Source organism: Salvelinus fontinalis, chromosome 28 (genome assembly GCF_029448725.1).
Source record: "Salvelinus fontinalis isolate EN_2023a chromosome 28, ASM2944872v1, whole genome shotgun sequence".
Lineage (NCBI taxonomy): Eukaryota > Metazoa > Chordata > Actinopteri > Salmoniformes > Salmonidae > Salvelinus > Salvelinus fontinalis.
The window spans coordinates 27,889,863-27,916,171 of NC_074692.1; the positions used below are offsets into that span (position 1 = coordinate 27,889,863).

Below are 26,309 nucleotides of genomic sequence, written 5' to 3' on the forward strand. Positions count from 1 at the left end.
GCATTTGACATTTTTCAACACAACAACGAATTATCAGCATAAATAGTTCTTACTTTTTGATGAACTCTCATCAGAATCTTGGGAAAGGTGTCCTTTGTACAAAATAATCGTTGCTAGGTTGTATAACGTCCTCTTCAACGTTGCAATTAGCAGTAAACATTAGCATGAGAGAGAGAGATACCCAACCCCCTAGAACGCCAGGAAATGAAATACCCGAAAATCGCAATACACTGACATAAACTGATATAATTCGGTTTAAAATAACAAGATTATGATGTCTTTAAAGCCTATATCGAATAAAAACACAGCCGGAAATTTCTAAGATCTATAACCGATGGTTCTAGTACAATATGCCAAGGTCCTCAGTGCGTCAGAGCGAAAAGAACAGACATGTCTTTGCCAAGTGATTTATAACCTTTGAGATCTACGTAGAGACTCCATTTCAAGTCTCCCTATTCGCTAACATCCAGGGGAAGGCGTATGCAATGCATCTCAACCAATAGAAGACAGGCAGATTTATACACAGGTCTCAGAACAGCCAGCAAAATTCTGCATTCTCACATCCACATAGGAAAATTGCTCTAAGTCCAGTTCTGTTTCACTCACAGATATAATTTGAACGGTTTTAGAAACTAGAGAGTGTTTTCTATCCAATAGTAATAATAATATGCATATTGTACGAGCAAGAATTGAGTACGAGGCAGTTTAATTTGGGAACGTCATTATTACAAAGTGCTAACAGCTCCCCCTATTGACAAGAAGTTAATGTTGCTACATTTATAAACTACTCACCACCTGCTTGGAGAAAAATCATGAATGTATTCACGTGAAAAATGCCTTTTGTTTCCCGTGTTGTTCGCTGTGTATCTTTCTGAACCGGGCAACCTTGGAAAGGGGGTTGGGCCTTTTCGCAGCACGCTTCTAAGACCTTGATTGTCCAAAAGGTGTCCCCACACATCTTCTAATGTTGTTCTCTGCAGTCGTCCGGTATCCGGTGACTTGTTGTGTAGTCCTGAACAGAACTACAAGTTTATTCTCCTCTCCTCCCAAAGAAACCATCAGCCAGCCATGTCGATGGTTTCCAGTGGGGTGATGAGAATAGTGGAATATAATGGTTTGAAGAGAGTAGTAGAATGGTCACGCTTAAATTCGCGTTTCTAGATACTTTACTTAGGACAGCTAATCAGCCGTACCAGTGATTGTCGGGGAGGTAAGTTTATTGTCTCTACCTCGTGTTGAGATTCTGAGTTCAAACCACTTTAAACGTGAGCTGCAGCTCAACGTCTCTCTGGTCTAATATGTTAATTCTTAACTCATCATTTTATACAGTTCATTCAAAAGGGCTGTTCCGCCAGGCTGACACACTCTCTGACCTCACTCAAGGTGGCGGTGACTACTTACTGTTCAGTTATAGACACAATTTCCTATTATAGTTTCTAAAATTACATCCCTCTCTTAACAAAAACAATTTCATCATTGATCATATACCATGCACAACGTAGAGGATGGAAACTTTGTACATGTAGTGTGTATACTTTTCGAATTACAATATTTCCTTTATAACATTTTTAATAACATCACAAATAACAACCAAACCAACATCAGTGTTATTTTAGGTTACCTCTCACCATTCCCCACGTTCTATCATCATTGCTTTCACGTGCCGTCATCATTGCTTTGCATACAAAGGGCTTCACAGGCAAGGATATTGCTGGCAGTAAGATTGCACCTAAATCAACCATTTATCGGATCATCAAGAACTTCAAGGAGAGCGGTTCAATTGTTGTGAAGAAGGCTTGAGGGCGCCCAAGAAAGTCCAGCAAGCGCCAGGACCGTCTCCTAAAGTTGATTTAGCTGCTGGATCAGGGCACCACCAGTACAGCGCTTGCTCAGGAATGTCAGCAGGCAGGTGTGAGTGCATGTGTACGCACAGTGAGGCAAAGACTTTTGGAGGATGGCCTCGTGTCAAGAAGGGCAGCAAAGAAGCCACTTCTCTTCAGGAAAAACATCAGGGACAGACTGATATTCTGCAAAAGGTACAGGGATTGGACTGCTGAGGACTTGGGTAAAGTCATTTTCTCTGATGAATCCCCTTTCCGATTGTTTGGGGCATCCGGAAAAAAGCTTGTCCGGAGGAGACAAGGTGAGCGCTACCATCAGTACTGTGTCAAAAAAACAGTAAAGCATCCTGAGAACATTCATGTGTGGGGTTGCTTCTCAGCCAAGGGAGTGGGCTCACTCACAATTTTGCCTAAGAACATAGCCATGAATAAAGAATGGTACCAACACATCCTCCGAGAGCAACTTCTCCCAACCATCCGGGACAGTTTGGTGACGAACAATGCCTTTTCCAGCATGATGGAGCACCTTGCCATAAGGCAAAAGTGATAACTAAGTGGCTCGGGGAACAAAACATGGATATTTTGGGTCCATGGCCAGGAAACTCCCCAGACCTTAATCCCATTGAGAACTTGTGGTCAATCCTCAAGAGGCGGGTGGACAAACAAAACCCCACAAATTCTGACAAACTCCAAGCATTGATTATGCAAGAATAGGCTGCCATCAGTCAGGATGTGGCCCAGAAGTTAATTGACAGCATGCCAGGGCGGATTGCAGAGGTCTTGAAAAAGAAAGGTCAACACTGCAAATATTGACTCTTTGCATCAACTTCATGTAATAGTCAATAAAAGCCTTTGACACTTATGAAATGCTTGTAATTATACTTCAGTATTCCATAGCAACATCTGACAAAAATATCTAAAGACACCGAAGCAGCAAACTTGGTGGAAATTAATATTTGTGTCATTCTCAAAACTTTTGGCCACGACTGTACACTGTCAATCTGTACCTACACAGAATGGCTAATCTATAGTTGAATAACTTCATAATAGGACATTACAGCCCACATACAGCCCGGGAGCAACACCGACGTCTTGCTCCCGGACAAGCTAAACGCCTTCTTCGCCCGTTTTGAGGATAACACTGTGCCACCGATACCGCCCGCTCCCGAGGACTGTGGGCCCTCGTTCTTCATGGCCGATGTAAGAAATGTAAGCGTGTTAACCCTTGCAAGGCTACCAGCCCAGACGGCACCCCTAGCCACATTCTCAGATCGTGGGCAGACCAGCTGGCTGGAGTGTTTACGGACATATTCAAACTCTCCCTATCCCAGTCTTCTGTCCCTACTTGCTTCAATATGTCCACCATTGTTCCTGTACCCAAGAAAGCAAAGGTAACTGAGTCAATCAATGAAATATATTTATAAAGCCCTTTATTACATCAGCCGATGTCACAAAGTGCTGTACAGAAACCCAGCCTAAAACCCCAAACAGCAAGCAATGAAGATGTAGAAGCATGGTGGCTAGGAAAAACTCCCTAGAAAGGCCAGAACCTAGGAAGAAACCTAGAGAGGGACCAGGCTCTGAGGGGTGGCCAGTCCTCTTCTGACTGTGCCAGGTGGAGATTATAACATAACATGGCCAAGATGTTTAAAAGTTCATAGATTACCAGCAGGGTCAGATAATAGTAATCACAGTGGTTGTAGAGGGTGCAACAGGCCAGCACCTCAAGAGTAAATGTCAGTTGGTTTTTCATAGCCGATCATTCAGAGTTACAGACAGCAGGTGCGGTAGAGAGAGAGTTCAAAACAACAGGTCCGGGACAAGGTAGCATGTCCAGTGAACAGGTCAGGGTTCCATAGCCGCAGGCAGAACAGTTGAAATTGGACCAGCAGCATGACCAGGTGGACTGGAGACAGCAAGGAGTCATCAGGCCAGGTAGTCCTGAGACATTTTCCTAGGGCTCAGGTCCTCCGAGAGAAGAGAAAGAGAGAATAAAAAGAGAGCGCATTAGAGGGAGCATACTTATATTCACAAAGGACACCGGATAAGACAGTAGAAATACTCGAGATATAACATACTGACCCTAGCCCCCCGACACAAACTATTGCAGCATAAATACTGGAGGCTGAGACAGGAGGGGTCGGGAGACACTGTGGGCCCTGTCCGACAATAACTTAGACAGGGCCAAACAGGCAGGATATAACCCCACTCACTTTGCCAAAGCACAGACCACACACCACTAGAGGGATTTCTTCAACCTCCAACCTACTACCCATAGACAAGGCCGAGTATAGCCCATGAAGTTCTCCCCCACGGCCCGAACCCGAGGGGGGCGCCAACACGGACAGGAAGATCACATCAGTGACTCAACCCACTCAAGTGATGCACTCATCCTAGGGACGGTATGGAAGAGCAACAGTAAGCCAGTGACTCAGCCCCCGTAATAGGGTTCGAGGCAGAGAATCCCAGTGGAGAGAGGGGAACCGGCCAGGCAGAGACAGCAAGGGTGGTTCGTTGCTCCAGTGCCTTTCCGTTCACCTTCACACACCTGGGCCAGACTACACACACTATAGGACCTACTGAAGAGATGAGTCTTCAGTAAAGACTTAAAGGTCGAGACCGAGTCTGCGTCTCTCACATGGATAGGCAGACCATTCCATAAAAATGGAGCTCTATGGGAGAAAGCCCTGCCTCCAGCTGTTTGCTTAGAAAATCTAGGGACAGTAAGGACGCCTGCGTCCTGTGACCGTAGCGTACGCGTACGCGTAGCGTACGTGTAGGTATGTACGGCAGGACCAAATCGGAAAGATAGTTACAGTAGGAGCAAGCCCATGTAAAGCTTTGTAGGTAAGTAGTAAAACCTTGAAATCTGCCCTAGCCTTAACAGGAAGCTAGTGTAGAGAGGCCAGCACTGGAGTAATATGGTCACATTATTTGTCTCTAGTCAAGTTTCTAGCAGCCGTGTTTAGCACTAACTGAAGTTTATTTAATGCTTTATCCGTTTAGCCGGAAAGTAGAGCATTGCAGTAGTCTAATCTAGAAGCGACAAAGCAATGATACATTTTTGGACAGAAGGTTTCTAATTTTTGCAATGTTACGAAGATGGAAATAAGCTGTCCTTGAAATATTCTTGATATGTTCGTCAAAAGAGAGATCAGGGTCCAGAGTAATGCGGAGGTCCTTCAGTTTTATTTGCGATGACTGTACAGCCATCATGATTAATTGTCAAATCCAACAGAAGATCGCTTTGTTTCCTGGGACCTAGAACAAGCATCAATGTTTTGTCCGAGTTTAAAAGTAAAACATTTGCCGCCATCAACTTCCTTTTGTCTGAAACACAGGCTTCCAGGGAGGGAAATTTTGGGGCTTCACCATGTTTCGTCGCAATGTATAGCAGTGAAAGTTAACATTATGTTTCCGAATGACATCACCAAGAGGTTAAACATATTGTGAAAACAATAGTGGTCCTAAAACGGAACTTTGATGACCACCGAAATGTATAGTTGATTTGTCCGAAGACAAACCATCCACAGAGCCAAACTGATATCTTTCTGACAGATAAGATCTAAACCAGGCCAGAACTTGTCCGTGAACTAATGACATTCTGTCATCATGAAGTGCTTTGAGAGACTTGTCAAGGATCATATCACCTCCACCTTACCTGACATCCTAGACCCACTTAAATTTGCATACCGCCCCAATAGATCCACAGACGATGCAATCGCAGTGCACACTGACCCATCCCATCTGGACAAGAGGAATACCTATGTAAGAATGCTGTTCATTGACTACAGCTCAGCCTTCAACACCATAGTACCCTCCAAGCTCATCATTAAGCTCGGGCCCCTGGGTCTGAACCCCGCCCTGTGCAACTGGGTCCTGGACTTCCTGACGGACCACCCCCAGGAGGTGAAGGTAGGAAACAACACCTCCACTCCGCTGATCCTCAACTCAGGGGCCCCACAAGGGTGCGTGCTCAGCCCCCTCCTGTACTCCGTGTTCACCCCTTGACTGCGTGGCCTCCCATGCCGCCAACTCAATCATCAAGTATGCAGACAACACAACAGTAGTAGGCCTGATTACCAACAATGACGAGGCAGTCTATAGCAGGCCTGGGCAACTCCAGTCCTCAGGGGCCTGATTGGTGTCACACTTTTCCCCCCAGCCCCAGCTAACACTGGACTCGAATAATCAACTAATCATGATCTTCAGGTAAAAATGCAATTAGTTTAATTGTGTTTGCTAGGGATGGGGGAAAAGTGACTCCAATCAGGCCCCCAAGGACTGGAATTGCCCAGGCCTGGTCTACAAAGAGGTGTGGGCCGTGGCAGAGTGGTGCCAGGAAAATAACCTCTCCCTCAATGTCAACAAAATGAAGGGACTGTTCGTGGACTTCAGGAGACAGCAGAGGGAGCACGCCCCATCCACATCGACAGAACTGCAATGGAGAAGGTGAAAAGCTTCAAGTTCCTCTACGTACACAATCTGAAATAGTCCACCCACACAGACAATGTGGGGAAGATGGCGCAAAAGTGCCTCTTCAACCTCTGGAGGCTGAAGAAATGCGGCTCGGCCCCTAAGATCCTCACAAAAATTTACAGATGCACCATTGAGAGCATCAATGTCAGGCTATATCACCGCTAGGTATGGCAACTGAACCGCCTGCAACTGCAGGGCTTGCCAGAGGGTGGTGCAGTCTGCCCAACGCATCACCAGATGCACACTGCCTGCCCTTCAGGACACCTACAGCACCCGATGTCACAGGAAGGCCAAAAGAATTCTCAAGGACATCAACCATCCGACATCAACCATCCGAGCCACGGCCTGTTCACCCTGCTATCATCCAGAAGGCGAGGTCAGTACAGGTGCATCAGATTGTTAAATAGCCATCACTAGCCGGCTACCACCCGGTTACTCAACACTGCACCTTAGAGGCTGCTGCCCTATGTACATAGACATGGCATCACTGGTCACTTTATTAATTCCTTTCTTTTACTTTGAGATTTGTGTGTATTGTTGTGAATTGTTTGATACTACTGCACTGTTGGAACTAGGAACACAAGCATTTCACTACACCTGCAATAACATCTGCTAAATATGTGTATGTGACCAATAAAATTGGATTTGATTTGACATAGAAAATGACACTTGTGTTATGATTCCCCATTATACAAACACATTTGAATTTTTCATTAACTGCTTATGTCTTATTCATCAAATCCTTCAAAGCAAACATAAAATAAGTTTACTCAGTATTTCTATCACCATCTGTGAGTGATGATTATGTGTCAATGCAAATGTCCAGATTGTGCAAAATTAACTTTTTGGTGCATATGAAACAACAGCCTGGTCTTGAGTTTGTGAGAACATTTTGCACAAAGCTTAGCATGCGCTTCACTTAATGTACTGTATTAAATGAATGCACAATTAAGTTTTGCAATGACCTATTACCATTTGAAAAAAGAACAGAATAATAATGAATAAAATACTATTAAAGACCCAATATTAGTCTCAATATCAAATCATTTCTGGGTCACAATTAAGTACACTGTCTTCAGAAAGTTTGCACACCACTTGACTTATTCCATATTTTGTTGTTTTACGGTCTGAACTCAAATTTTTGAAAATGAAATACAGAAATATCTCATTTACATTAGTACTCACAACCCTGAGTCAATAGATGTTAGAATCACATTTGGCAGTGATTACAACTGTGAGTTTTCTGGGTAAGTCTCTAAGAACATTTGCCCATTTTAAATCAAATCAAACGTTATGTCACATGCGCCAAATACAGCAGTGAAATGCTTACTTAAACGCTCTAAACCAACAATGCAGTTCAATAAATAGAGTTATGAAAATATTTGCTAAATAAAAAGTTACACAATAAAATAACAATAACGAGGCTACTGTATATACTGTTACCGAGTCAATGTGCGGGGGTACAGGTTAGTCGAGGTAATTTGTACATGCAGGTAGGGGTAAAGTGACTATGCATAGATAATAAAGGGAGAGTAGCAGCAGAGTAAAAACATACGGGGGAGGGGGGTGTCAATTTAAATAGTCCAGGTGGCCATTTGATTAATTGTTCAGCAGTCTTACGGCTTGGGGGTAGAAGCTGTTAAGGAGCCTTTTGGACCTAGACTTGGCGCTCCGGTACCGCTTGCCGTGCGGTAGCAGAGAGAACAGTCTATGACTTGGGTCTGCCTTCCTCTTCTTCTCCACTCATCCCTCCTCTTCACCACTCATCCCTCCTTCCTCCCCAGCCTTTATCTCTGTGGGTCAGGCCAGTCTCAGTCTGTTGATGTATGAATAATGAATGGACCAGGGACATGGCAACATCAGTGCTGCAAACTTCCTCCATAATGAGATCCACGCTATGGATAGAGGAGGAGGGTGGGAGGCAGGTAAAGATGTAACCACCATGACTGGATGTAAAAGGTATACAGTACAATAATAGGTTCGCTGCGCTTCATGTCTAAACATGCAAATAAACTGCCAGTAAACACAATTGTTGAGCATCCGTGATCAACGCATATGTATTGTCCTGTGTAAAGCTTTGTTACACAACATGCCGGGGGTAGAATGTAGATAAGCAGAGAACAGAGAGAAGAAAACCAATAGAGATGCAGCAATTTTCCCAGCAATGTTATACAATGACAACTTTGTCCTTCAGTATTTCTCCTGACCCCATTAGGGCCCAGCACCACTACACACTTGGTTAGTTACGCCTGACCCCTCGACAGAACACAAAGGCTGTACTGTTACATGGTGACCTACCTTGGAGTGGAGCTGTTCTTCCTTAGTGGACAACAGCAACCTGTAGGATAACATTTCACTTAAAAGGTGGGAGGTCACTGAGCAACGTTGAATAACATGTTTCTTGAATGGGGGATGTCGTGGTAATTTCCTGTATTACTAAATGAGGAGAATTTACAAACCACACACAAGTCAGAGTTATATTTTAAACTTCATCTTCAATTATATGAGCTTTGACTCTCAGATTAATTCAGTGTCTATAAAGGAATTCTGAGAGTGCTTACAAAATAATTCTAGTATCTTTTATAGCCAAGATACACCACTCTCAACTTACATGACAAACCACAGATCTCAGAAACTTCACAAATGGCCTTTTACTTGAGAGAGGAGTATCCCATAGCCAGATAGCATTAGCTATAAATTATCGTTCAGTTTGGTCTCTAAGACGAGGTTCTACTTCTCGTTCTTGGTACTTCATAGTACCAAAACATTACCTCATCCAATGGCATATATCAATTGTCAATTCTAGATAATCCCATCTCAAATACACCACCTCTTCTCTCCCCTCCTGGACAAGCTCACTGAGGGGATTGACTTGTGCACAGACATTGTGGAGCCAAGAGATAATTGGTTCCCCCTTAATCATCCCTTCACATGGTTTAACAAATACATTCACATATGAAGACAATGTTCCATTCTGTTCACATATGAAGACAATGTTCCATTCTGATATTCTGCATATTACCAGACATGTAAAAGACAAGCCTCACCTCTCCCTTCTCTGGGCCCCAAGTGACTTTTCCCTAGAGAAGAAAGGAAAAACATTCTAATGACAAGTATCTCACATAAGCATATTATGAAAGTAAATAAAACATCTTATTTATCTATGTTACCTAACTAATTCTGATTCAGCTACGACAGGGATGACACAGATTCCGGTAATTAGTCCATCCCAGACCTGAAAAAATCTGGCTTCTTTTGGTGATACGAGCCGAAGAAATATGTATGAATCAAATACATTATACATTTAAAATGTTTGTTCATGTTCGTTTTTTATATTATAAAGAGAGGACAGGTAACTAAGTGGCGCAGCGGTCAAAGGCACTGCATCTCAGTGCTAGAGGCGTCACTACAGACCCTGGTTCGATTCCAACCTCTATCACAACCGGCCATGATTGGGAGTCCCATAGGGCAGCGCACATTTGGCCCAGTGTCGTCCGGGTTTGGTTGGTGTAGGCCTTCATTGTAATTAAGAATTTGTTCTTAATGTTCTTAACTGACTTGCCTAGTAAAATAAAGGTAAAATAAAATTTAAATTTAAAAAACTATGGAAGACTAAAACCCACCTGTTGTCGTGGGAGATTTTCTAGAGCAGTGGTTCCCAAACCTTTTATAGTCCTGTACCACTTCAAACATTCAACCTCCAGCTGCGTACTCCCTCTAGCACCAGGGTCAGCGCACTCTCAAATGTTGTTTTTTTGCCATCATTGTAAGCCTGCCACACACTATATGATACATTTATTAAACATAAGAATGAGTGTTTTTGTCACAACCCGGCTCGTGGTAAGTGACAAAGAGCTCTTATAGGATCAGGGTACCAATAATAATATAATCAATAATTTTGCTCTTTATCTAGCCATCTTACATATAAAACCTTATTTGTTCATCAAAAATTGTGAATAACTCACCACAGGTTAATGAGAAGGGTGTGCTTGAAAACATGCACGTAACTCTGCAATGTTGGGTTAGATTGGAGAGAATCTGTTTTAAATCATTTTCCACACACAATCTGTGCCTGTATTTAATTTTCATGCTAGTGAGGGCCGAGAATCCACTCTCACATAGTTGAAGTCGGAAGTTTACATACACTTAGGTTGGAGTCATTAAAACTTGTTTTTCAACCACTCCACAAATTTCTTAACAAACTATAGTTTTGCAAAGTCGGTTAGGACATCTACTTTGTGCATGACACAATTCATTTTTCCATCAATTGTTTACAGATTATTTCACGTATAACTCACTGTATCACAATTCCAGTGGGTCAGAAGTTTACATACACCAAGTTGACTGTGCCTTTAGACAGCTTGGAAAATTCCAGAAAATTATGTAATGGCTTTAGAAGCTTCTGATAGGCTAATTGACAACATTTGAGTCAATTGGAGGTGTACCCGTGGATGTATTTCAAGGCCTACCTTCAAACTCAGTGCCTCTTTGCTTGACATCATGGGAAAATCAAAAGAAATAGGCCAAGACCTCAGAAAAAAAATTGTAGACCTCCACAAGTCTTGTTCATCCTTGGGAGCAATTTCCAAACTCCTGAAAGTACCAAGTCCGTCTGTACAAACAATAGTACGCAAGTATAAACACCATGGGACCACGCATCCGTCATACCGCTCAGGAAGGATATGTGTTCTGTCTCCTAGAGATGAGCGTACTTTGGTGTGAAAAGTGCAAATCAATCCCAGAACAACAGCAAAGGACCTTGTGAAGATGCTGGAGGAAACCGGTACAAAAGTATCTATATCCACAGTAAAACGAGTCCTATATCAACAACCTGAAAGGACTCTCAGCAAGGAAGAAGCCACTGCTCCAAAACCGCCATAAAAAAAGCCAGACTACGGTTTGCAACTGCACACAGGGACAAAGATCGTACTTTTTGGAGAAATGTCTTCTGGTCTGATGAAACAAAAATAGAACTGTTTGTCCATAATGACCATCGTTATGTTTGGAGGAAATAGCGGGAGGCTTGTAAGCTGAAGAACACCATCCCAACCATGGGGCATGGGGGTGGCAACATCATGTTGTGGGGGTGCTTTGCTGCAGCAGGGACTGGTACAGTTCACAAAATAGATGACATCATGAGGGAGGAAAATTATGTGGATATATTGAAGCAACATCTCAAGACATCAGTCAGGAAGTTAATGCTTGGTCGCAAATGGGTCTTCTAAATGGATAATGACCCCAAGCATACTTCCAAATGTGTGACAAAATGTCTTAAGGACAACAAAGTCAAGGTATTGGAGTGGCCATCACAAAGACCTGACCTCAATCCTATAGACAATTTGTGGGCAGAACTGAAAAAGTGTGTGCGAGCAAGGAGGCCTACAAACCTGACTCAGTTACACCAGCTTTGTTAGGAGGAATGGGCTAGAGTTCACCCAACTTATTGTAGGAGGCTTGTGGAAGGCTCTCCGAAACGTTTGACTTAAGTTAAACAATTTAAAGGCAATACACTCAATTAGTATTTGGTAGCATGTAAACTTCTGAACCACTGGGAATGTGATGAAAGAAATAAAAGCTGAAATAAATACATTTCTCTACTATTATTCTGACATTTCACATTCTAATAATAAAGTGGTGATCCTAACTGATGTAAGACAGGGAATTTTTACTTGGATTAAATGTAAGGAATTGTTTAAAACTGAGTTTAAATGTATTTGGCTAAGGTGTATGTAAACTTCCGACTTCAACTGTAGGTACGTGGTTGCAAAGGGCATCAGTGTCTTAACAGCTTGATTTGCCAAGGCAACTCTGAGTGCAGTCCTATCCAGAAATCTGGCAGTGGCTTCTGATTTAAATTATATTTTCACAGAATCGATTGTTGTAATTTCGATGAGGCTCTCTTGTGTCGTCCGTTTCGGGAAAGTACCTGTGTAATTGCACACTCAGCTCATTCAGGTGCTACGCTATATAACATTTGACATTGTCCGTAAGATAATATTAATTTGCTCACAAAAAAAATCATACAATGATGGAAAGACCTGTGTGTTGTCCTTGTTAATGCAGACAGAAAAGAGCTCCAACTTCTTAATCATAGCCTCGATTTTGTCCCGCACATTGAATATAGTTGCGGAGTGTCCCTGTATTCCTAGATTCAGGTCATTCAGGTGAGAAAAAAACATCACGAGATAGGCCAGTCGTGTGAGAAACTCGTCATCATGCAAGCAGTCAGACAAGTGAAAATTATGGTCAGTAAAGAAAACTTTAAGCTTGTCTCTCGATTTAAAAAAAAGTGTCAATACTTTGTCCCTTGATAACTAGCGCACTTCTGTATGTTGTAAAAGCGTTACATGGTCGCTACCCATATCACTGCATAGTGCAGAAAATACACGAGAGTTCAGGTGCCTTGCTTTAACAAAGTTAACCATTTTCACTGTAGTGTCCAAAATGTCTTTCAAGCTGTCAGGCATTCCTTTGGCAGCAAGAGCCTCTAGGTGGATGCTGCAGTATACTCAAGTGGTGTTGGGAGCAACTGCTTGCGCGTACGTTACCACTCCACTATGTCTCTCTGTCATGGCTTTTGCGCCATCTGTACAGATACCAACACATCTTGACCACCAAAGTCCATTTGATGTCACAAAGCTGTCCAGTACTTAAAAAATATCCTCTCATGTTGTTCTGGTTTCCAGTGGTTTGCAGAAGATGTCTTCCTTAATTGATCCCCCATAAACGTAACGGACATATACCAAGAGCTGTGCCAGACCTGCCACATCTGTTGACTCATCCAGCTGTAACGCATATAATTCACTGGCTTGTACGCGAAGCAGTAATTGTTTCAAAACATCTCCTGCCCATGTCACTAATGCGTTGTGAAACAGTGTTGTTTGATGAAGGCATTGTCTGTATAATTTTCTGGCCCTTTCCCCCCAGTATTGCCCCTGTCATATCCACGGTAGCAGGAAGAATGAAGTCTTCCACAATAGTATGGGGCTTGCCTGTCCGAGCCACTCGGTAGCTCATCATATAAGATGCTTCTAGCCCCTTCTTATTAATGGTATCTGTTGCTTTTATACATGTCTTACTACTCAAGTCGTCTTTATTCTCGCTCAAAAAACTGCTGTGGCTTATTTTTCTAATTGTTATGTTTAATTTCAAAATGTCTGCGCAAGAGTGAAGGTTTCCCGCGAGAGAGTAATGGTTAATGTAACGGAATTCGTCCTCCTCATCTGACGAGGAGTAAGAAAGGTCGGATCAATGCGCAGCGTGGTAAGTGTCCATTATATTTAATAATACTGAACACGACAAAAATAACAAAGTGAATAGAATAAGAAAACCGAAACAGTTCCGTGTGGACCACACAAACACGGAAGACAACCACCTACAAAACACCACAGAAAACAGGCTACCTAAATATGGTTCCCAATCAGAGACAATGACTAACACCTGCCTCTGATTGAGAACCATATCAGGCCAAACGAAAAACCCCACATAGAAACACAAAACATAGATAACCCACCCAACTCACGCCCTGACCATACTAAAACAAAGAAAATACAAAAGAACTAAGGTCAGAACGTGACAGTTAATGTGATTAAATGTTAGTTATTTGACTAAGCTACCTGTATTTGACATTGTGGTGTTATTTCGCTGAACACTAGATGGTTTAATTTGATTTTTGGCAGGGAAACAAGGCTACTCAGGCGAGAAAAAATTGTCACCCAAATGTATAGCCCCGTTGGAAAATATAAATGTACTGTTTTGAGAATGTGAATCACATTTTCAAAACAGTACATTTATATTTTCCAGTTTTGAAAATGTGAATCACATTTTTATTTGGCGTACCCCCGACAGCATTGTGGGTAACCATAGTCCCACACTATCATTGAGAAAGAGGTGGAATAGGAAAAAGAGGGGACGAGAGAAGAATTGAGAGAACTGTCATACACACTGAAAGCATGGTTAGACTAGTGATCCTAGGGCCATCAGTGCACCTTGTCTGGTGCAGAGTGTGTGTTGTTTGAATGGCAGCTATAAGTGTATTATATTTAGACCTCCTCCCTCTCATTACCCCGCGACAGCCTCCTCACAGGCACAGGTCAAGCATGCTCTATGCTTAACGGCCCCCTTGTCAGCCAGGATAAATAGCCCAGCAGCCCTGATTGCTAAATGATATCTTCACTTAGTCATCTATCAATCACTCCTGCATTAGGAGGAGGGCAGGACCCCACCCCCCACCCATTCCAACCCCTGACAGCCTGATAGACGGAAAGGGGGACGGGAAGGGGAGAGAGGGAGGAGGGGAGGGACGGGATGAGACCGGTGGGGTTAAGTGCAGTGAGGGTGTGATGTGTGGCAGGGAGGAGGGAGAGAGAGAGAGAGAGAGAGAGGAAGTTTCTCTTCTCTCAGAGATCCATTAGCTAATGGGTGTCTTAAGCCCTGTCACTTATCCCCACTGCCGTCGCCACACACTCATCTACAACGCTTCAGAGACGGAGTGTGGGTGTGTATTCCTATATTCATTGTGACTTCAAGTGATCCTAACAGTCTATACCCTAACAGTCTATGACTTTGACCATTTTTTGCACATTATTCTATTTAAAAGTCTGCAAGCTCTGTCCGTTTGGTTGTTGATCATTGCTCGACAGACATTTTCAAGTATGGACAAACATCATTAATCAATTGTGGAATCGATCAGGAAACACACCTCCAAGACTGAAATCATGTTTGTATAGTGACCCAAATTAGTTTATCAGCAGATTATCAAGGTGTTTTGGAGTGCAATGTTCAACCCAGTGTCCAAAAACTGTCTCTGTTGAAGGTTGTTGACCTTCCAGCAGGACAATGACCCCAAACACACAAAAGCACCCTGGAATAGTTCAAGAAGAAATGCTGGACTGTTCTAGAGTGGCCAGCGAAGAGTCCAGATCTGAATCACATCTATAAGCTATGGTGAGATCTAGAAACAGCAGTTCGTGGAGGGCATCCCTCAAACATGAAAGAATTAGAGCAGTTTGCTGCCAAATTGCCAGTAGAAATATGCAGCAAGCTAATTGATGGCTACAAGCAGCATTTGTCTGTAGTTATCTTGGCTAAAAGATGTGCAACCAGGTACTAGCTCTGGGTTGCCAATCATTTTGACCATGCCCTTTGTCTCTTTTTAACTTAAATTTACAAAAATAAAATTGGTTCTGTCATGTTGTAAATCCCTTACCAAGGTGTGGAGACCAACATTTATTTTCAATTTCAACTTATTTTAGAATAAATAGGGAATTATTTAAGAAAATTGTAAGGGTGCCAATTTTTTTGGCCACACCTGAACCTCCACACGATCACTTTGCTGCTTTTTCTTCTCAAACACGGCTCTGTATTTTGGCCCTGCACCAGATCCAGTCCATGGTATAACAGAAGGAACAGCTGTATCTTTGAGTATTCTTCGGGGATCTGTCCCCATCATTTTCGATCTATTTCATAGTCATCGGCGTTTAAGTACTTACTACAGACACCTAGCAACGTAATACTGTAGCAACGTAATATTTACATCGTATTTGTTTCTAATTGCTATGAACAATTTTCTGCATCTGTGACATTTTGTGCCTTCCCTAGATTGCATATATACATTGCAGCCAGGGACCGAACACCAGCTCTTCAGATTTCCACATTTCAGATCAAACTTTACCTTTGATTACTCTCTAAACTTTTGAACCAGTTTGTTCAAAAGGCACTTGCACAGCTGAGCTATCTTTGTTGCAGGTGCATGGTAACAGTTGAATAACATGAGAAAAAAGAACAAACCCGCACACTGCTCTTTATTAAGCTTTGACGACGGCCTTTAGGCCAGTACGTAAAGTTTAATAAAGAGCAGTGATACTAGCAAGAGGAGTGTGCAGGTTATTCTTTTCTCATAAACCAGTTCCTTCTCCCACCAAAAGGTAAGGGGATGTAGTGTCCTTTTACATAGCAGGGATTCCCCAATAAGCACATATGCGCAGCTGTTACCCGTCTCTGGTCTTGTCAGATGGTCACATAAAATAATGCCATAAAATAATTGCAAATGTTATAGGTGGAAAGGTACACATTTCCTGACTCAAGTTTTCACATATACGCAGAGACTCAGGAAGTAGGTGCAGAAGGAGAGGTTAATAACAATGATGCAAGGCAAATGAACAAAACAGGGGATGCGTACTGAACATGAAAACACACCAATACTGCCTTATTACTGAGGACTAAATAGAGGGAAGGTAATCAAGGTGATGAAGTCCAGGTGTGCGTAATGATGGGGAGCAGGTGTGCGTAATAATGGTTGCCAGGGCCTGTGGTTAGTAGACCGGCGACATCGAGCGCCGGAGAGAGGGAGCGTGAGTAGGCGTGACAAAACCGATAGTACTTTTGATAAAAATAGCCAATTTGGCGGTACGCTTTCAGTAAAACATTGTATTTTTCCATGAATCACAGATTTCTGAAACACCCATTTCCTCACAGCAGAGAAGAGCGAGGCTTGCTACAGGGAGAAAGAGGGAAAGAGTAAACTCCACTGAACTAGTTTCAATGTATGGAATCAGTTGTGACATTCTCTCAATGGCCTACACACAATAACCCATAATGTCAAAGTAAGATTATGTTTTTTGAAATTTTTACAAATGAATACAAAATGAAAAGCTGAAATGACTTAAATCAATAATTATTCAACCCTTTTGTTATGGCAAGTCTAAATAAGTTCAGGAGTAAACATTTTGCTTATCGAGTTGCATGGACTCACTCTGTGTGCAATAATAGTGACTACCTCATCTCTGTACCCCACACACAATTATTTGTAAGGTCCTTCTGTCAGGCAGTGAATTTCAAACACAGTTTCAACCACAAAGAACATAGAGTTTTTCCAATGCCTCACAAAGAAGGGTACCTATTGGTCGAAGGGTAAAAAAAAGACAAGGAATATCCCTTTGAGCATGGTGAATTATTAATGACACTTTATATGGTGTATCAATACACCCAGTCACCACAAATATAGAGGCGTCCTTCCTAACCCAGTTGCAGGAGAGGAAGGAAACCAGTCTAAGGATGGATCAACAACATTGCAGTTACTCCACAATACTAACCTAATTGACAGAGTCAAAAGAAGGAAGCCTGTACAGAATAAAAATATATTCCAAAACATGCATCCTTTTTGCAACAAAGCACTAAAGTAATACTACCAAAAATGTGGCAAAACAATTAACGCTTTGGTTTCAGGACATAAAGTTATGTTTGGGGCAAATATAATACCACATTACTGAGTTTTACGCTCTATTTTTTCAAGCATAGTGGTGGCTGCATCATGTTATGGGTAAGCTTGTAATTGTTCAGGACTGGGGAGTTTTTTACTATAAAAAAGAAACGAAATGGCTCTAAGCTCACGCAAATTCCTATAGGAAAACCTGGTTCAGTCTGCTTTCCACCAGACACTGGGAGATGAATTCATCTTTCAGCAGGACAATAACCTAAAACACAAGGCCAAATCTACACTGAAGTTGCTGACCAAGTAGGCAGTGAATGTTCCTGAGTGGCCGAGTTACAATGTTGACTTAAATCAGTTTGAAAATCTATGACAAAACTTGAAAATGGTTTTCTTGCAATGATTGACAACCAATCCAGGTGGGCAAAGCTCTTAGATACCCAGAAAGAATCACAGCTGTAATGGCTGCCAAAGGTGATTTTAACATATATGTATGGCCTCAGGGGTGTGAATATTCATGTGAATTAGATATTTCGGTATTCCATTTTCAATATATTTAAAAAAATGTCTAAAAACATGTTTTCACTTTGTCATTATGGGGTATTGTATTCAATACAATATTATATGTGGTATTTGAATTCAGGCTGTAACAACAAAATGTGGTATTAATACTTTCTTAAGGCACTGTATAATGTATGATGATATAGCCATGTGACTCCTGTCTAATATGGCCCCAGGGAGCTGGGGTAATATGAAAACATATGTGATGGCACTATAGCTTAAAATACGTATAAGGACTGTGTAAAATGTGATGCCTCTATCACAAAAGCCACAATTCTCCAAAAATTTGATGATTAGCCGCTGGACTATACCGCCTGGTGATGTCACCAGGGAACCGAAACTCCACCCATGCAAAACCTGCTGATTAGAAGGGCCTGTGTGAATTTTATTTTTAAACATCAACTATGAGGAAATAACACTGATAAAAAAAACAATCCCACTTTTACAGTGTTAGTTTCATTAGCTGTTGTACAATATGATACAAAGCACAGTAAAAACTGAATTTTGACTGCTCTGGGCCTTTAAAGCAGTTTCTGCAGTTATAATGTTTCCCTGGCCTGCAGCCATACTAACTTGGGCTCCGGAGTGGCACAGCGGTCTAAGGCACTGCATCTCAGTCCTAGAGGTGTCACTACAGACCCTGGTTAGATTCCAGGCTGTATCACAACTGGCTGTGATTGGGAGTCCCATATGGCAGCATACAATTAGCCCAGAGTCGTCCAGGCTAGGGTTTGGCTGGAGCAGTCCGTCATTGTAAATAAGAATTTGTTCTTAACTAACTTGCCTAGTTAAATAAAGGTTAAAAAAAATAAAAATAAAATAACTGGATGCAAATTAATTGGGAGTATGTTAATACTATACTCAATTGGCGTTTAGGCCAGGTTATAAGCCAGATCATTCATTAAGGTCATTAATTTCACTGAACACAGATCTTCTATGAAGAAGGGTCAAATTTATACTCCCATTTGTGCAGAATCTAACCACTCACACACACGTGTTCACCACTGTGCTGTATATGGCCTAGTACTGTACACACTCAGGTTATACAAATTGCTGCTGGGAAAGTCTATATTTCTTTATTTACAATTATTTTACAAGATGATGTTGTTGGTAATTGTCATTTATTTTGTTGACAGGCTGGCCATTTACCAACACTGTGTGTAAAATGAGTGGTCTGGTGCAGGGGATGTCTGTAGCTGCCTCGGTCTTCACCCTGGTGGCCATCGCAGTAGACAGGTTGGTATGATGGAGATCTACAGAGAGGCAGGGGCGTGTAGTGTGAAGGAGAGGTGGTGGTGGTGAATGGAGAATAGTATATTTGATCCATAAATTACCTACTGTTTTTCTTTTTAGGTATGCCAATGCCTCTTCCTCTACCTATTTTACAGTTTATTTGCTTCAGTATTTAACCTTGTTTAAACTTGTTGATTGGATGGCTGGATAGATAGAAGAGACAGGAAGGATAGAGAAAGATTTGCAGAGCTGTTGATAAAATATGGAAGTTCACACAGATTTGGAATTGATTTGCCTTGCCCCAAAAAACAAACAGCAAGTGTTCTTCCTTTTCCTCTGTCTATTTCCGCTCTCCACAGGTTCCGCTGCATTGTGTTCCCTTTTCAGCCCAAACTCACCCTAATAGTTGCCAAGGTGACCATAGCGATGATCTGGGTCCTGGCTGTGGTAATCATGTGCCCCTCAGCAGCTGCCCTGACCGTGGTGGAAGTGGCCGATCACTACATGGTGTATAACCAGGACTACAACAAGACTTACCCCCTGTACTCCTGCTACGAGAACTTTGCAGACCCGAAGATGCGGAAGGTCTACACCACAGTGCTGTTCGCCCACATCTACTTGGTGCCCCTGGCTCTCATCACTGTCATGTACGGACGCATCGGGGTGAAGCTCTACACCTCCGTGGTGTCAAGAAGAGAGCCTCAGGATGCAGCACATCCTGCTCCTCCAGCCAGGCATGAGGGGGGCAGGCATCTGATCTCACAGAAGAAGATCAAGGTGATCAAGATGCTGATCGTAGTAGCCCTGCTGTTCATGCTGTCTTGGCTGCCCCTGTGGACTCTGATGCTGCTGACAGACTACGCAGGGCTGGACGAGGAGCAGCTGGAGCTCCTGACCGGATACATCTTCCCCTTCGCCCACTGGCTGGCTTTCTCCAACTCCTCTGTCAACCCCATCATCTACGGATACTTCAATGAGAACTTCAAGAGGGGCTTCCAGGCAGTCTACCAGACCAACTCCTGCTGCCGCCCAGGAAATAGGGTTGAGGTAGCAGGAAGGGGAAACCGGGAAGGCAGAGCAGGGGGTGGGGGTAATGGTGGAGAGGGTGGAGTCGGCCTGAGGGAGCCGACAAGCAACCCCAATCCTCTCCCATTTGGGGCTAGAAACAAAGTGTATACCGACGGTAATGTGATGCACTCTGTCCACCTTGAGCTGGAGTTGAAGAAGAATTCTAAGGTGGGAAGCAACACGGTCCATGTTGAGGTTGGGGGGAATGGTGCAGGTAGAGGAATAGGGAATGGAAATGGGATGAACAAAAAGGGGCTACAGGTTGACGAGCAGACCAGCCCAATGGGAGTTTGTCAGGCCTGGGATCATTAGTGGGGATGTAAACCGTGGAGGTGCTTTCAGCATCCCTAATAATATTTTACGTTTAGATGTACATTACATTTACAATCTAAATGCATACTTAATGCATAGAAAAGATAGGCACCATCTTATTTTCTTTTCTTTCAGATGGCATGTGTGGACTCAAATTGCGAAGGAAGTGGACTCATCTCAACATTCGATTAGATCGTATAGGGGTTTGAAAATGTCTGACAAACTATAATCTAAGAGCCACTAAGTACTCTCCAAACACCAAAGATAGATTTGAAAAGAAAGAGAACAAAGCAAATCAAAGCAAAGACATCAATCATGGTGATGCCCTTAGTCTGTTTTTGCTTGTAATATGAATTAGTGGAATATTAATTCTGTTTTGCTCAGTGAAGATTTCTTTGAACATTGTCAGCAAAACAACGAGAGGGGATATAGTTGAGACTGTTTAATGTCAACGTTTTAGCCCTAAAGTAGTCTCAATCTGAACACTGTCAACAATACAGATGAGAAACCAATAAATATAAGCAAGCAACATTTAAAATGTCTCAAAGAACATAATGCCTCAGAAAAAGGCAGTTTGGTTCAATTCAAGTTTGAAACTTGAAGCAAAAGAAATTGCAGCACAGAGGGGAAGTGCATTATCTGATACTGCAGAGCACAACAAATCAAATGATATCTAATTAAATCAAAGGTTATTCATCGTATACACAGGTAAATGGTGCAAATAAATACTTACTTGCGACCTACCTCAACATTGCAGTGAAATGTTTTTAAAAATCTAAATAAGAGTAATGACAATAACACAATAAGTTATACGTTTTAAACAACTATTAAAAAGTATACTGGTGGAAAATAACTGTTTTGGAGAAGCAGTATTGGACTGAAATCTAGTCCCTGTCGCTAGTGAAAACAGGGACCAAACTATTTATTGATCAATACATTTGTACATGTTACTGAACAAACATATCAGTTTAATAAGGAGTGAGAAAGATGTATTTTTATGTAAGGTTTTATTAAAGTTTTCTGAGAATGCCCTTACTCTATAGGACTGATGAAAACGCCAAAAGGGGCTGAGTCAAACAAAACAAACGTTCACAAATATTGCTAAGGGCTAGTCAGACAGTTTTTCTAACCAGGGAAATATTAATATGCCTTGCCTAGAGTTTGGTAGGACCAAATGTATGTGTATAAACCAGGGTTTCTTAAACTATAGATCGTGACCCTAAGTGGGCCCTGGGCATGTGAGAGATGGGTCACGAGTTATGAGAATACATATCTAATCACACATAATTTATTCTAAATTTGGGTCATTGGAGGAAGATTTGGGTCATGGGAGGACGTTACATTTCTAATTTTGGTTTCAAACTGAAAAAGTTGAATAACCCCTGGTATAAAGCAATGATTTATATATACACTAGATGACTGACAGGGGGTGCCATTCATGCTGTTCACAGCGTAGTAGCCAGGGCAACAAAAAAACAGAAAAGTTGAGCCTCGCACATCAACGCTCTTTACCCACTACAATGTTTACTTTATGCATCTATATCATATCACTGAGGCTACCTTTACATTATATTATGTGAGCTAAACATGCAAATAAAAAATACAAAAATATGTAAAAACATTTTTCTTAAAGTATAATTTCTAGACAGTACCTAATGTTACTGTCCCCACTATGACAAAAATACTTAAATACATGTCATTGTGTGCTTGAAACATTTAATTGAAATCCTGTAGAATTCCATTTATTCCTTTGGATGACTGCTTCTTCTAAGGAGAATCAATATGGTCGACCAGTGACTTCAAAGCCTCTCATTGGCCAATATATAGCATCAGCAATCTAGAGTTTATATACATCATTAGTATAAACACTAGAGGACTGACAGGGGCTGCTGTTTTGAAGCCACTACGCAGCCATTTTTGTATTCCTCCACTATTGTAAAAAATGTATTTATTCATGTGTACATTAGTTTTGCGAACAACATTTTATTACAGACACCTTAATGCATACTTTGAACTTAACATAAACATTTTAATACAAAACATAAAACATCAAAATCCACAAAGAAATGGTTATTTGGACACCAAATCAACATTTTGCAATGGCCAGCTCAGTCTCCGGACATGAAACCCATTGAAAACCTGTGGTTTGAATTTAAGAAGGTCGTCCATAAGCACAGAGAAAGGATATCAAGGATCTGGAAGGATTCTGTATGTAGGAATGGTCTAAGATCCCTCCCAATGTGTTCTCCAACTCATAAAATGTTTTAGAAAAAGGCTCAGTGCCATTATCCTCGCAAGGTGAGGTATTGAAAGGTATTGAAAATGTTGGTGTCAATAATTTTGACCCCTACCTTTTTTATAAAAAAGTATTACTTGTTATTAAACAATCTCTTTCTCTGAATTAGTATAAAATAATATCATTTCCATTTTTTTTCCAGCATACAATATAACTTTGTATTTTAATTGTTTATTTTATACTGTTATTTTGAAGGGTGTCAATAATTTCAACCCCACCGTACATCATTGGGTAGACTTACTCGGGTGCTGAAAAGACAGAACACTAATTCAACTGAAAAGCACGCTCAGGTCAGAGATATGACACATAAAAATTGCTATTTTTCTATTCCATATGTCATTGTTAAGCAATGTCCTTATGGTTACTGTACCCATAGAGATCCTATTAATTGACTACTAATATAGTTTTAATGCTAATCATCTGGCAAATCCTTACAAAACTCAATCGAGCTAATATTTTATAGAACACAAGTTAACAAACCGTAACCTGATAAGACAAATACAATCTAACAAAAGATAACAGCCTCATTTGCAACTGTTTAAATATCAAAGCGGCTTGCTTGCAAAAAGATCTGCTGAATAATGTTTGTGTTAGTCTTTACACAGTATGGTTGCTATGGCGTTATGCTGCTTTGGTGTACTGCAAGCCTCCACATTTGTGTTGTGTACAGTATATTGTATTATGTGGTTTATTTTGTGGTGGGCAGGAGGGGATGGGGCGAAAGGAGAAAGCATGGCATCAACGGCTTTTCAGATTCTCCCATTTACAGACTGGAAATGCATGCAGCTGTTGTTTGTTTAAAGGAAGCAGGGTTTGGGTTTATTTCAAATGTGTCAGTTTGGTCAAATGACATTTCCTCTGTGGTGATGTGTGGGAGTAAAAAACAGTGCCAGCAGGACCAGAGTAGAAATAACAGGTAAAAACAAGGATCTGCTGAGTCCCTCAGTAAATTTAATAAACATTGGACAAAAACTGAAAAAAGCTTATTGTCAGAACAACAAAGGATGTCCAAACTGGATTAGGTGCTGGCCAGACAGGCAGAAGCACGGCTGAGGTCTCAGGCCTGTCTTCACCATGATCCTCCTGAGAAAGAAACAGAGGAAAACAGAAGACAGGGTAGCTTTGTTTAGGCAGTGGCATGGCACCAGATAAGCTCTGGCCCAATCCTAATGTCAACCTTAAGTCCTCATGCCCTTTGCACTTTGGAGATCACATCTCACTGGAAAGCCTTGAGGAATATTGGATTTTCAGTTTACCTCCTGAATTAAATTGGAAATTGTATTGACCCAATCTGTAATGGAAGTGTTTATGCAGTAGACATGATTCTATGTTGACACAGACAGAAGGCTACTTACTGCCTGCTGACACAGGTATAGTTCTGACAACTGGAAGCCTCTCCTGTGAGGGAAGCCTACCAGGTTGTAGTAGAAGGTTTTATACAATACCCAAATGTCATTTTGTGTATTTTATTTAACGATGGGATAAGAGCCACTTTGTATATACTAATGCAGGATCAATTTAATTAACCCATTACATCTTATGATTGTCAGATTACTGTTTGTGTTTTCTATTTGTAGTGGGAGTGGTGTTTGTAACTTTATGTTTATGTATCCTGATATTATTGATGTTCTGGGAGTAATTGTTTTATCATAACAAACCATGTTTAACCTGAGTTCATGTTGCAATGACAGATTAGTCCAAATTATTCATATTACAGATTTCAATCAAATCAAATTGAAAGTAATCAGTGCAATTAATTGAATCTGTCTTGAAACATGAACATGGTAATTGTGATAATTGGTTGCTATGCTACATGTAAATTGATACTCCACCATGTGTTTTAAATGGTGCCTTGCATTGAAAATAGTCTATAAAGTGGGTGGAGGAACATTGCTTAATAAATGTATTTTGAAAATGCAGTGTAAGGTGTTCTGCACTTAAAAAAGATGTTATAAGTTTTCTAATCATCCTTCTCTGAAAGATCATACCGCATTTGGGTAAACAGCGCAACTGTTCACCACAGCGCCTGTTATTATTTTTGTTCAGAGTAGCGTCTGGCAGAATGGTGCAAAAAACATTGCAGTACATATTCTTCAGTTAATCCCGCATGCAATGACGTCAGAGTGGGGGAAAAACTGTTTGTTGTTTGCAGTAACTTCTTTGTTGTTGTAATATCCCAAAACTGATGTGGCAGTTTTACCAGGGTACTAGCTTTAAAGCGGCAATCAGCAATAGAAACAATAACAGAGTTCTGCACGCCCTGTTTCTGTTAAAATCTGAGGGATGGGGCTGGAGAAATGTAACCATGCTCAAATTCATAGACAGAGCTATGGATGCAAGGACTGACCATCCATGATATAACAATTATAGTTTTAACCATGTTTTGAGGTTATATAGTGTTAACATTTACTTTGTTTACAAACATTGGAGTAAAAGAAGTTCATATTTTGGGTTCTGATGGGGTACGACAGTTGAACTACACTCATGAGACATTTATAAGTTCTATTTTTCAAGAATGTACACGTTGTTTGATTTATATTGCAACAGCGTTGTCATAATGCACCACAAGGCATACCGGGTCAATTAAAGGGCTGAATCTGTATTCATCTGTCTTTCTAGGTACATTTGCTAAAGTGTTGTGTAACAGTTGTTTACTAGTAAATACATTCTGTACTGTATGTCAGCATACTTCTGTCAACTTCTTCATGTGATGCCTATGCATGACAAACTGCTATTGCCGTTTTTGCAAACCTATTTTCTTTATCTGCTTTTTCTTTTTTCTGTACAAGTTGCTCTGCCAAATATTTGGTATTCATTAGGATCCCCATTAGCCGCTGTAAAAGCATCAACTACTCTTCCTGGGGTCCACATGAAACATGACATAATACATAGTACAGAACAGTATTAGTCAGGAACTGAAATACATAAATGTGAAATGTCACACATATCAGTACATACACACAATATCAAGGTCTAATACAGTGCAAATTGAAATACAACATATATAAAATAGCTGTGCTTTTCACAGTCCCCTTTGTGCAGTAAGGTGTTCTTTTATCTGTTTTTTTATTGGTTTTATTGCTAGCTTGCTTTACCTGGGGTGGCAGAGAGTTCCATGTAGCCATGGCTTTATTTAATACAGTGTGTTTCCCAGACACCTGGGGACTGTGAAGAGACCTCTGGTTGCATGTCTTGTGCTGTACCGATGAGTGTCCGAACTGTGTGCCAACTGGTTGAACAGACAGTTTGGTACCTTCAACACATGTACATCTAAGTGAGATACGTGCTGCTTTGTTTTGGACCAACTGCA

At 41.4% G+C, this 26,309-nt stretch overlaps 1 protein-coding gene across 1 annotated transcript in view; it reads left to right on the forward strand.

Moving 5' to 3' along the window:
- LOC129826535 (neuropeptide FF receptor 1-like) overlaps positions 1–24,914 on the forward strand; it is a 95,791-nt gene extending 70,877 nt beyond the window's left edge. The window contains exons 5-6 of the mRNA XM_055887389.1: positions 19,227–19,326; positions 19,683–24,914. Coding sequence (XP_055743364.1) covers positions 19,227–19,326; positions 19,683–20,703 — 1,121 coding nt within the window. The 3' untranslated portion in view covers positions 20,704–24,914. The remainder of the gene's footprint in view (positions 1–19,226; positions 19,327–19,682) is intronic.
- Positions 24,915–26,309: the final 1,395 nt, after the last annotated feature.